Source organism: Cetorhinus maximus, chromosome 8 (assembly GCF_964194155.1).
Source record: "Cetorhinus maximus chromosome 8, sCetMax3.hap1.1, whole genome shotgun sequence".
Lineage (NCBI taxonomy): Eukaryota > Metazoa > Chordata > Chondrichthyes > Lamniformes > Cetorhinidae > Cetorhinus > Cetorhinus maximus.
This window is the reverse complement of record NC_135886.1, coordinates 119,531,751-119,545,065: the sequence shown is the minus strand read 5'-3', so window position 1 is coordinate 119,545,065 and position 13,315 is coordinate 119,531,751. Positions and strand designations below refer to the sequence as shown.

Genomic DNA, 13,315 nt, shown 5'->3' with positions numbered 1-13,315 from the left:
AAGAAGGGAGGAAGGGATAAACCAGGGAACTACAGGCCAGTCAGTCTAACCTCAGTGGTGGGGAAACTATTGAAGCAATTCTGAGGGACAGAATTAATCTACACTTGGAGAGGCAGGGACTAATCAAGGACAGTCAGCATGGTTTTGTCAAGGGGAGGTCATGTCTGACCAATTTTATTGAATTTTTCGAAGAGGTGACCAAGTGTGTAGATGAGGGCAATGCATTTGACGTAGTCAACTTGGACTTCAGCAAGGCTTTTGATAAGGTCCCGCATGGGAGACTGATAATGAAGGTAAGAGCCCATGGGATCCAAGGCAAATTGGATCCAGAATTGGCTGAGTGGCAGGAAGCAGAGGGCGATGGTTGTGGGGTGTTTTTGTGACTGGATGCCTGTGTCTAGTAGGGTTCCACAAGGATAGGTGTTGGATCCCTTGCTGTTTGTGGTATATATAAACGACTTAGACTTGAATGTAGGAGAGTTGATCAGTAAGTTTGCGGATGACACGAAAATTGGTGGGGTGGTAAATAGTGAGGAGGATAGCCTTAGATTACATGAGGATATAGATGGGCTGATCAGTGGCAAATGGAATTTAATCCGGATAAGTGTGAGGTGATGCACTTGGGCAGGACAAACAAGGCACGGAAATACACGATGAATAGTAGGACCCTGGGAAGTACCGAGGATCAGAGGGACCTGGGTATGCATATCCACCGGTCCCTTAAGGTAGCGGGACAGGTAGATAAGGTGGTTAAGAAGGCATATGGGATACTTGCCTTTATTAGCCGAGGCATAGAATATAAGAGCAGGGAAAATATGCTGTAAGTGTATAAAACGCTGGTTAGGCCACAGCTAGAGTATTGTGTGCAGCTCTGGAATCCACATTATAGGAAGGATGTGATTGCATTAGAGAGAGTGCCTGGGCTGGAGAATTTTAGTTAGGAGGAGAGATTGTATACACTGGCGCTATTTTCCCTGGAGCAGAGGAGATTGAGGGAGGACATGATTTGAGGTGTATAAAATTATGAGGGGCATAGAAAGGGTAGACAGGAAGGAACTTTCCCCCTTGGTGGAGGGATCAATAACTATGGGGCATAGATTTAAGATAAGGGGCAGGAGGTTTAGAGGGGATGTGAGGAAGAATTATTTCACCCAGAGGGTGGTGGGAACCTGGAACGCACTGCCTGAAAGGGTGGTAGAGGCAGAAACCCTCATAACATTTAAGAAGTATTTGGATGTGCATTTACGATGCCAAGGCCTACAAGGCTATGGGCCCAGTGCTGGAAAATGTGATTAGAATAGTTAAGTACTTGTTTGACTGGCACAGACTCGATGGGCCGAAGGGCCTTTTTCTGTGCTGTAGACCTGTATGACTCTTTATGGCACACATGGTGAGTGAGGATTTCGTGCACTTTCCAAATCTGCAGCAATATGTGGAAGGTGCTGATTTTTGGCAGTGCTATGTGAACTGGCTGGAGAATCTGCTCAGCAAACTTGACAAGCACTCCTCTGATTTTGAAAATTTTGGACTTACCTTTTAGTTCATTTCACTTTGACAGCTATAATCCTCGACTATCTCAAGGGCTCGTTGGTGTGCTCACCCTGGATAGATGCGGTTATCCACTTCAAAGCCAAGTCAACCATCAGTCAAAAGATAAAACTCGATGCTGTGGTGTCGGTTTTTGAAGGAAGATGAATTTGTGGTCTCCGCTTGGGCATTGCAAAGCTATTTTCAGTGTTCACTTTAATTTGGTGACGTGTCGACTGCAGATACTAGATGTGAATCTGGAGGTAGAGTTGAAATGCTGAGTTTGTGAAAAGTTTCTGCCCAATTTCAGGATGTTGGTGAAAGGAAAAGATTGCAAAGTGTTGCATTGAACATTTAAATTTGTAATAGTAAATATTTTATCTAGCTTTTATGCTATGGCTATTTTGTTGGTGCATATTACTGCTGATAGTTTTTTTGGGATAAATAATAGTTACTGTGTGTTGATCTTGATTTCTGTTGGTTTGAAACCTCAAACCTATTTTCGAAAGATTGCGCATTTGTTTTTATTAATATCATGCATATTTTGTATGTTAGCGAAAATGGTGACCTAATGACCACAAGTTTGACAGGCATCGAAATCCTATTGGATCCAGAGCAACACTATTCTCTATATAAAGGCCAACATTCCATAAGCCTTTATGGATTATTTTCTGTACCTGTTCATGACACCAGGGCCCCCAAATTTTTATTGGATCTCCATGACTTCTAGCCTTTCATTATTTAGAAAATACGCTGTTCTCTCCTTTTTAGATCCAAACGGGATGATCTCGCATTTCGATATATTGAAATCCAGTAGCTACAGTTTTGTCCTTTTATTTAATCTAGCAATACCTCTTCGTCATTGCTTTCAATACCAGTGGCACAAAAATAGGTGGCAAACTTGGAAATATGGTTTTCTATCCAATCATTTAAGTTGATAAATATGGTATATCATTGAGATCCCAGCACATCCTTGCAGAGCACCACAAATCACATCCTGTCAATTAGAATACCTGACTGCTATCACTATGGTGTTTGGTATTGCTGAAAAAAAGACGTGCTGTCGAAGCTTTTTGTCCTGCTCTCATCAGGGCAGATTTACAAGAATTCCAATTGTAAAGGGAACAACAGTATCTAGTGCATGGGAAGTCAGTGCTGATTGGTTGGCAACTGGACTCTGGTAGACGTGTTGCCATGAAGAATGAACCAGGCAATAGTTAACTGGCAAGCTTTTGTTTAAATTCAAGCCAGGCATGTCAGCTCTGGTCAAGGCATTGCCATGGGGAATGAACCAGGGAATTGCTGTCCCGTAAGCTTTTGTTTAGTTGAAAAAGGCACAATGTGTGGAGATGCTTCTGTCTGCAAAGGAATGGGCCCTGTGTTTGAATGTATGTAGCTTCTAGCACGTATAAGTGAGTCACAATGCGAGCCCGACTGATCACCTTAAATTGGTTGTCAGTTTAATTCTTAGCACAGTCAGAATTGTTTAGCAAGTGCTGTGCAATCGTGGAATCACATCTAATGTTGGGCACTTATGTTAAGTTTTTGCAAGCACAGACTCGTTGGGTATGTTCAATACTTATCCTTTTGCAAACAGTCGAAGGGATGTGCTGTTTGATCCGATCTGCCAGTCATTAGGACATACAGCATACATACCTGGCATCTCAACAGCACTGGAATTCATATATCATTTTACTTGCCTTGATGGTAGCATCCTCATTGTGGAGAATACCACTCGTGTCGCTACTGCTTGGTAGCAGTATGAAATGGCTAGCTTCACCTGTTGTTCAAATTTTTGAGACACCTCATTCTGAAGTAGACTGGGCACAGCACCAAAAGTGGCACCTTTTAGGCCTATTCGTGAGTGTGCATGATATACAGCAAGCAGTGATCTAATCTGGGCAGTCATTATCCTGCAGGGTGGCTTTCATCAAGCTTGCCGTGAGCAAATGGCTTGGGACCTTATTTATGAGGTTGCCGATTAAGCCCAATCTTATAGCACGTGGAACTGTAGGAATCCCAACACGTAAATTGACCAATGAAAGTGACTTGCAGGAGATAATAGTAGAGAGCCCATTGGCGGATTTCCTAACCAGCACATCAGGGAAAGGGAGCTCATTTGACTGCTCCATTTCAAAGGTGAATTTGAGTGCAGGATGGAGCCCATTAAGGTGTGTAAGAAAATTCTTACATGCAGCTGTGAATTCAAAAATAGCAAACGTTTCATTTACATATCAGAAATATGCAATGGCTAGGGGCTTGGATGTCATTCCATCGAAGACACGTTTCTCACAGAAGGCAACAAAGGATGTTTGCAAGAGCTGGAACTAAAGGGCATCCTATAGCAACACTAGGCATATGTGGTGTCAACTGCACGAGTTGCTGAGTTCATAACTTCAATAAATACAGATTCAGACAATGGCTGTGCGTGTAGTTTGCCATGATATGGCGGTGCAAAGTCTCTGGCTTCCTTGAGTGGTACATTGGTGAAATGGCTAGCAATGTCGAACAAACAAAATGGACATGGCGTGACTATCTGTATGCAAGTCCTGCCTGGCCTTCAAAAAGGTGAAGAAATTCTTCACCATTATCACTACCCTCTGTCTCCTGCCTCTCGACCAATTTCGTAACCAAATAAATAGTTTGCCTTCAATCCCATAAACTTCAACTTTGCTAAGTTTCTTTGAGGGAAGTTACCAATGCCTTCTGGAAGCCCATATAAATAGCAACCATAGACAACCCCTGTCCACTACTTTAATCATATCTTCAAAAAATTCAATCAGCTTTGTCACCTGAGCTACCCCGTACAAAACCTATGCCGACTCTCCAAACAGCTGAAAGTTTTCAAGGTATTCAGTCGCTCTATCCTTAATTATAGACTCTGATAATTCCCTGACAACGGACGTTAGATTAACTGATCTATAATTCCCTGCTGTCCTTCTGTTACCCTTCTTAAATAATGGAGGGACATGAGCAATTCTAAAGGAATAGTTCTGGAATCAAGAGACTTTGAAAGGTTATGTTTGGGATACTTGCAATGTTCTCCCCTATTCCTTTAAATAGTGGAATGGAAACCCTGGAATGGTCCTGGGGATTTGCCACTCTTTTTAGTCCTATTATTTTATTCTTTTATTTTGGTTTTGTTAATTTTGTTGAGCCTCTCTCCCTTTATTCAGTATTAGTTTCCTTGAGATTTCTGGCATGCTGACCCCTTCCTCTAATAATGCAAATTATTGAACATGTTTGCCATTTCCTTATTTTCGTTGACAGTAATACTGTTAGCAATTTTCAAGAGACCAGCATTGCTCCTGATTGTCCTTTTTTATGTAATGTAAGCATCTTTTGTATTAATTTTGATATCCATTGCTAACTTTATTTTCATGCTTCCTTTTTGTACCTCTTACTATCTATTTTGGCACCCTCTGCTGTTCTTTGTCTCCCTTTCATTAAGATTTGCCTTTTTTGTACTTTTGTATGTTTTTCTTGGTTTTGTGTTGTCGGGGCGTTATTTTTATTTTCCGGCAAGTCAAGCTTTTGCCTCTTTGGTGTATAAATTGGTTGTGTGTCTCATTAATTTCCTCTTTAAACCCCTCTGGCTGACTTTTGTCTTGTTCTACCCATTAACAAATTTACCCAGTTCAATGCATTGAGGCTGGTGTTTCCTAAATCTAGAATCTTATTAGCTGTTTTGTGTTTCTCCCCTTTCAAACATTCTGTTGAATTTGATCATATTATGATTGCGGTGAACATTTATCTAGTAGCATTGTAACCAAACCTGTTACTCATTGCTAAATCCAATATGGCATACCCCTTGCTGATTCTTGGGCCTATTGTTGCAGAAAACCGTCTTGGATACGCTTGAGAAATGCACCACCTTTCTGGAGAAAACAGTCCAAACAGTTCTTCACCCCACTTTACATGTTAGGAGTCTTTTCAGCTCAGTCATTGAGCTGATGTGAGGGATTAGAGAGGGGCATCTATTGCAAATATTCACATGAGATGGTCTCAATGTCTACAGACTCCCACACGTTGCAGTCTGGAGAGACAACCTATTCTGCCATATCTTTGTCTAGATTATTTATATCTGCTTTATAATTTGTTTTTTCTTTCTCCATGCACTAACTTGCACAAAAACACTGGACAAAAGCATTAAACACTTAACTGCCTCAAGCTTACATGAGCCACTACAAGTACAGGAGGCAAAAAAGCAGCACCTCCTTGCCCTCCTGTACTTTTCCCACCAAACTTGCAACCTTTACGTTCTGTTTGCACTGCATTTGCATCCACTCTGTGTCAGTAGGTACTGTTTACTCTGAACCTATTTTAATTCATGCTCAAGTTGCAAGTGCTCGCTCAATTTCCTGTTCTCGGGAATTAGCACCTATTCAGGCATTCTCTTTCAGCTGATTAATATTTAACTGCCATTAGTTTTGGCACCATGAGCTAGAACAACAGGGAAGAATTTGTTTGCAGTCACTAAATTCTGTGTCCCATCCAGTGACTTATGCTGGAAAGTGAGGACTGAGCTCAGCTGAAAGGCCCTCAGGTAGGAATAGCACATCAGTGCTCATTGTCTAGATTCAACCTTGAAAAGTGGCTATTTGGGAGCAGTACCAGATGGCTCCTGGCCTTGTGGGATTGTATGTAATTAGAGTTGATGACTTGAGGATGAGAAGGGACAAAAAGAATAGGAGTATTTTTTTCTCTTTATTAGATTTGTACAAATAGTTATTTGCTAAAATTGAATTTCTGCAATCCTTGCAGCATAAAGGTTAAAACGATTGAACTTTTGTTTTTAGTTATTACACAGTGGCTAATTATTTAAAATAATGTTATCTGAAGCATTCATTTATAAATATTGTTTGCTCAGGGAAGTCAGAATTAAAATTTTATGAAGATCATTTCTATTTCTGCACCTGGCTCAGTTTTCTTCTCCCCTGTATTTTGCTTATAGGCAGCACTATGGGAAAGAGGAAACGTGAAGAGGAAGTTGCTGTTTTGGAGCAGAGAGAAAACCGAATGAATCCCTTAAGATGCCCTGTGAAATTTTATGAGTTCTACCTCTCGAAATGGTGAGGCCACCTGCTAGCATTTTAAACTTGTATTTTTGGGTAGATTTTTGTGATCAAGGTGAAGAATGTCAGTGCTGGAAATTTTCTATTTCTGGCATCCAGTATTAGTATCACTCAGTCACTGGCCAGGTGTAACATATTTGCATGCAGAATAAAGAGATTTTTCAATTTTCATGGGGAATAAAAAATCTATTCTTGTGTGATCTGTTCAATGATCTTTGTTCAAAATATTTATAAGTTTAAAAAAAAAAAATTAAACCCTACTCCTGATCATGTAGAGAAATAGTATGAAAACACTCGACTAAAGCGTACCGTGTTGTCATCGAAATGGCATTTGAAATATTGGCTTACTTTTAAGGTATGTAAACCCAGAAGATCGTAATCTGGAGTTAGAGGTAGATTGAAAGACCTGAGATTGAGGTCAGTGGACAGCCAGAGGGGACATTGACAGCCAGAGGGGAGATTGGGAGGTTAGTTGTTGAGGCAGGCAAAGTGGATCCATTGTAAGTGGAAATGCACTTACCCTCCTGGGTTCTGCCGTCCTCATCTCCCTTTATGACTGAGTTTCTTGAGGCCTGGAAAACTTGTCTGGCCAGGGTTAAGATTTCAGTCATGATTATATGTGAGGCTTGTAGCCTTGTTATATATTTAAATTGCCAAACTGCCTCCTGGGTGCAAGTCGGTTGCTGGCATCCTTCATCATTTCCCTCATTCCGCCTCCTTTTAAAGTGGAACTGGGCAGGTTGAGATTTTTAACATTTTAATATTTTGTCCTACCCCCTCATACTTGGGGGAGGATAAAATTTCCCCATTGTTTCCAATTGCACTAATGCTGAACGTAACTAATGTTCGTATCTTGGCATTGCCTATTTTTTTAGGAGGGAGAATAAAGACCTGCCCTGTTTTTATAAACTTAAAAAATTCACTTTTTCATCTTCAAGTAAAACAGCATTATGGAGACATTGACAAGAATAAAGAATGTTGCATACATTGCTGATTGGCAGAGAATGAGCTCTGCTTATTTTGTCAGATAATATGGAAGGAAGTTTTGGGTGTGGTATGTTATTATGTTAAATTCTGACAGCTTAAGAGTCCGGCATTAAGAAGTTTCTGTTCACTTTATGGAGCATCTTGCAAAAGCTTATTTTTAAATCTCTACGTAAACTGTTTCAATGTGTATTCATAAGATTCAGAGCATGTCATCTAAAGCCAAACTTCCAGTTTTAGATATCTTGCATTTCACAAAATTTCCCTCAATTGGAGCAAGCAGCATGACATACACATGAGTTGCCACCGAAAGGCTGCTAAACCTACCTTTTCACCTTCATCACGATTGCCATCAAATAGAATTGATCTGCTTTTAATATATTACAGTACAAAGACACAGGTTTATTAAAAAGCAACATTTTAATTCACTATTCAAGGTCAGATTATCTTATGAGAATATTATGATGTGTGCCAGGTGGACCAAGTCCACAAGGGAATCTTGGCTACGCTATCACAATGGTTTTGCAATTTGTATTTATTACAAGAAGATTTGTGCACTGATTTCAGAGTAGTGAGTCCACTAATAACTTTAGAGATTTTTAAAATTAAATTTAAACGTTTATTAGCAAAAGAAAAGATTTCAAGCACGTACATAAGATTGCAGTTACTTAATATCACAACAAATCCCAAAACCCCTAATTAAGCTGACTCCCAACTACACACCTTCTTTAAGGCAACAGTACAAAATGGATTTTAAATTTAGATAGACAATCCAGCAAGCTTACCACAGCACCCACATGCCAGTGGAATTCCAAAGGCTTGTAACACAGCTTTAGTTACTAGACTTCTTCAAAAGGCTGGAGGCTTTTCTCCCCAAGGCTGTTTTACATGGTCCTTTTAGATCTTACATGGCCCCCCAACATAGCTTTCCATCCTTCTTTATATATGTTTCCCTCTCTTCAATCTGTAAATTCCATTCTCTGTCTTTGTCTAAAACTGCAAATTTCCTTCCCACCTTTATATGCTGTCCTCTTCATGTTTCCTCATTAGCCTTTCAAATGCCTTTTACATCTAACTTTTGCTAATTTCAACCTTGCAATCTATCTGACTCCAATTGAATTAAATCAGAGAACGGTACCCACTCTCAAATCTACTTTACAATAAACCACAATAATATGAAAAATATGGTAGCTTCATGACAAAAAGGGTTTTGACATGTATTTTCATCTTATGTTGTATATAAAGCCACAAGCTGCTTGAGGAGGGCATTATGACAAAAATAATGCAGCTCTCTGTGGTCTTTCTCTTTTGGTCCCTTTGCCACCACAAAAATTAAAATGAACCCTTTTCATGAAGATGGTTCCTCTTTAAAGGAACTATTTTCTCCACACCTTCTACTTAAAAGAGCTGATTTATGTTGGTATGGTTCCATTGTATCTTGATAGATCGCCAATCTTCATTGAGTGTGTGTGTTTGAAGCCTGATCAAAGGGGGCATCAAGTCCAATCTGTTAACCAGAGTGTCTATTGATAGTGCTGGCCATTCAGTTGCCCGTGGGGCAGATCTTATAGCAAATAAGTATATTTTACAGCAAGCAACAAAGTTTATTTACATGGCAAACAGGCTCTACAAACTGCAGCAAACTGAATTAGCGACTGAAACTACCACAGCTTCTCCCGATAAAAGCAAGGGTGACTTCTCAAGCAAAACACAGTAATTGGAAGATGGCTGTGTACAAATTGTATGTAAAACTAATCCCAGTCTCTCAGCACTGTTATCTTCAGGGAATTTCTTAACCCCATATGGCCAGGAATAGTGATGTCACTATGTTCAGCCATATGTTTGCATGCAAACGTTCCCATCAGTGATGCATGGATGCAGAGACTAATTTCAGTGACTTAATTGCTCTTCGACAGAAGTCAACTAACTTGGGAATTAACTTTCCAGCTGGGATGCTTTTGTGTGAATTTGTTACCACATATAAGAATCAGCCCTAAATGCGTCATCAGAAGTAGGGGGTAAGGAGCCAAAGGCAAGGCATTCTTAGCTAATTTAACAGAAAAAATTGTCAGCATATGTTTGACAGTAGAATGGAACTCAGGGAGGAGGTGAAAACAGCATTTTGTCAATGACACTTTTCCGTTTTTTGTTTTGCCCTAGCCCTGAGAGTATGAAGAACAGGAATGATGTTTTCTACTTGCAGCCTGAGCGCTCCTGTGTGGCAGAGAGCCCCCTGTGGTACTCAGTTATTCCCATGGATCGGAGTATGTTGGAGAGCATGCTGAACAGAATTATGGCTGTGAAGGAAATCTATGACGACTATTCGAAGGATTCGCTAGAAGATGATGACGTTGAAGGATGATGTGTAGTAGATGTTGTACAGAGTTCTGTTATACTTTTATTAGAAAAACAATGGGTCATTATAGGCTGGCCTACTTGGTGCTGCGGAAAAAAATTACTACACACGTACTTGCAGAGTCATGTGGCCTGTTTGTGAGAGCAGAGACGGTTAGACTATCGCCATTGTTTAGAGACAGTATCCCTTTTAGCTTGCGTACACTTGCTAACAATTGGGTGTACGTAACATTCTCTAGAGACCAAAAAATACTTTGAACCTGAAACTCCTGCAGTCAATAAGCAAACAACTTGGTCCTTGCTCTGAATGGAACAGCTGAGATGATTGGAGTATGCATGCTGATGCAATGGGAGAATCCTCCATTTAATTGCAATGCTTGGGATTTTAGAGTTGCTTAAATGGACATCAGTTGTGGAATGACAGATGCTGCAAAGTAGCCTGCCTTCCAGAACATTCCACCTATTGCTCCTATTTTATTTGTGCGGTTGGGGTGGGGGGGTGTGGTGGGGGAGAAGGGTCACATCTTTTGCTGTTAAGATTGAATATCCCAAGAATTTGTTGCAATGGAACCTTGTCCTAAGTTACTGCATTGCTGACAGATGGTCAGGAGGAGAATTTGAAGACAAGTGGTGTAATCATACCATTGAGGCACATCTGGAATATGCATCTGAAGTTCATTGCATTCTGTTATTACATTACAGATTTATTCTCAGCTATCCCCTGATGAAGTTTGGAGCAGGAATGTGCAAGGAGAAATGTTTCCAAAGTGCGTGAATAGCATTTTTTTTTAAAAAAATGTATTTTTTATAATTGATTTGGAAGGTGAATACCACCAGCGAGATACCTGTTTGTCTAAAGGGTGTTTTCTGGCTCAATCTGCTGGTTCTTATTCAGGCTTAAGAGATTGATGGCCTAGTGAATATTTGCTAGAGAAAATGGCCTCTGAACAGCAGAGAAGAAACATGAGGAGCTTGAGTACCATAAATTGACCCTTCTCCATAGTCCTTGCCTGCCCCTCTGTATGTTTGCTGATTTCTGAATCTGTAAGAAGATTTTATTGTATTTTGGATATTTTTTTATTACAAACAAAAAGTCTGTGAACATTTATAGGTGCTAGTTGATGACATAAATGCTAGTGCAGAGGACCTTGAAATATTGGGGGACGGGGATGGGAAGGTTATCTGGACGGTATTTTTCTGTTCCCAATAATTTCTTAATCCGAATTTTAATTTCTGTTGAAATAATCCTTTGTAATTCCCTCACCTCATCCTGCAGCGCTGCTACCATGAGGAACAATAATGCTCTCACAACTTGACCTGTAGGACTGAGAGACCAGCTAAATCCTCTTTCTTTAGGACCATGACAGATGGATTAAAATTCGAAGTGAAACTCAAACAAAATCTCTACAGCTCATGCAGATAGCTAATGGAATAAAATGTTTGCCTCTGTTTTGGTGATTAAGGGTTGATGGGGATTAAAGTAAGCAGAAGTGTTGCTCCATCATTGTACAGCACTTGCTGTGCCTTCGTGCTGCCAGGTGGTTCAACTGAACTGTTGAGAAATTCAGTATTCATAGAAACCCAGGAGAGAAGGGGATCAAAAAGGGGATACTGTCTCTTGTGTGTATTTCTGTAGTATATATGAATTTGTTTCAGTGAGTTAGATCAGTGTAAAACCAATCTGTTTTAAAATGGTAAATATCTGCACAGTATTCAGTTGGTAACCTGACGGTTTGCCAAGTTCGCTCACAGTTTAATTTTTTAAAGAAAAATTTAAAAGGTGCTTTTGCAAACTGGATGGACATTACGTTGCAAGGGATTTACAAACTGCTGTATCACAATCACCAATAGTTAAAACTCCTACCTAGAAGAAAGCAGTTGCGTTTCACTCAAATTATTTCAGAAAGTGTACTTTTTTTTGTGATGTAACAGTTAGGGAAAAAAGTATTTACATGTCCGCAGTGAAGCATTTTTAGGGTATTTAGTGTAGGGACACTATAATGACCCTTTTTATATCTTCCTTATGTTGAACTGTAATCTGTGAAGATCTATGTCTTCTCCGCTTAAAGTGAAAGAAATTCTTGGTAGATGGGTAATTTGAAACAATAAGGATCTTGAGATCTCATTATGTAGAGTGCTGTAATGCTTCCAAAATGCTATCTCTTGCCTTGGAAAAGGGATTAGAAGAAAGATGGTGGCCTAAGTTTGTTCTAAATGGACCCTGTTAAATGGTATCTGCTTGTGGAAATGCAGTTGTCTATTTATTAGATTCTAATAAATAATATCAGTAATAGTTGCATTGAACTGGGATTCAGTTTGGGCGTGTTAAAATACACCCCGTCCATCCATTTATGGGCATTGGTTGTCTTACTGTTCCCAAGATTAACCACACAGGTATCTGTCATTGTATAAATTGTTGACCAAAGCTGAACTATGATGTCATCATATTTTATTGGAAAAGATTGTAGAAAAGTGGCTGAAAACATAAAGATTAATTGTGTTCTCCCAGTTACATTTTTTGTCTATTGTGCATTCATTGGTCCTTTATAACTTGTGCAGAATTCCCAAACTTGATGCTTGACTTTTTTGTGATGAAAATGATTTCCTAAAACAAAGATGCACCTTCTGGTTTGTAGCTGAAGAGATCAGAGCAATGAGGGAAAAGTCTATAAGACTGCTTTTTCATATTTTCTGATGATTCATCACATCAGAGTTCATGAAGTGTTGCTGAAACATTGCAAGTAAGGGAAATTGCCCAGATCTTTTGTCAGCCCTTTCTCTTTTCCACTCCCAGTCTACACTGACAAAACCATTCATCAAAATATTTGTTGGACCAACTGTATGAGGTGGTTTGTTTTGGAAAGAATAACATTTATCTCTGGTAACTGACATTTGTGTTGAATTACCTGTAAATGTAGTTACCAGTTTAGGCTAGTTCTGCGGAGATGGACTACTAAGTCTCTTGTTTGCAATATGGTTGATTAGCTCGGATATAATATTTTAAAAGTATCTCTTTTACTTCCTCACCTCATCACAGCAGAAAATCAAATAGAAAAGTAACATTGCGTTTCCTGTTGAATGTGCCACATGATTGAGGTTCATTGCAATTCTTCTGATGGCCAGTAAGCCAGGAAAGGAGAATCAAGGAAAGTGAGACCTTCTAAGAAGGACAAATGTGCTGAATATATTTCAAACATCTCACCTCTTGACATGATTTCTCCATTCCTGAGCTCGCTAACTTATGTTGGGTACATTACCACTGTCACCCCTGTGGCAGCTTTTTGTATATTAGCCACTTTAGTGAATACTAGCAGGTAATTTGACTAGGAGAAACCGTGGTAGAGCAGCTAAACTTGATCTTGTTTTCTTCTGAC

At 39.7% G+C, this 13,315-nt stretch overlaps 1 protein-coding gene across 4 annotated transcripts in view; it reads left to right on the top strand.

Moving 5' to 3' along the window:
- The window catches only part of LOC144683917 (zinc finger MYM-type protein 3-like), a 153,587-nt gene extending 141,134 nt beyond the window's left edge, over positions 1-12,453 (top strand). For all 4 annotated transcript variants that reach the window (XM_078547486.1, XM_078547487.1, XM_078547489.1 and 1 more), the window contains exons 24-25: positions 6,482-6,599; positions 9,747-12,453. In XM_078547486.1, the coding sequence (XP_078403612.1) occupies positions 6,482-6,599; positions 9,747-9,948 (320 nt within the window). In that variant the 3' untranslated portion in view covers positions 9,949-12,453. The remainder of the gene's footprint in view (positions 1-6,481; positions 6,600-9,746) is intronic.
- The last annotated feature ends 862 nt before the right edge of the window (positions 12,454-13,315 follow it).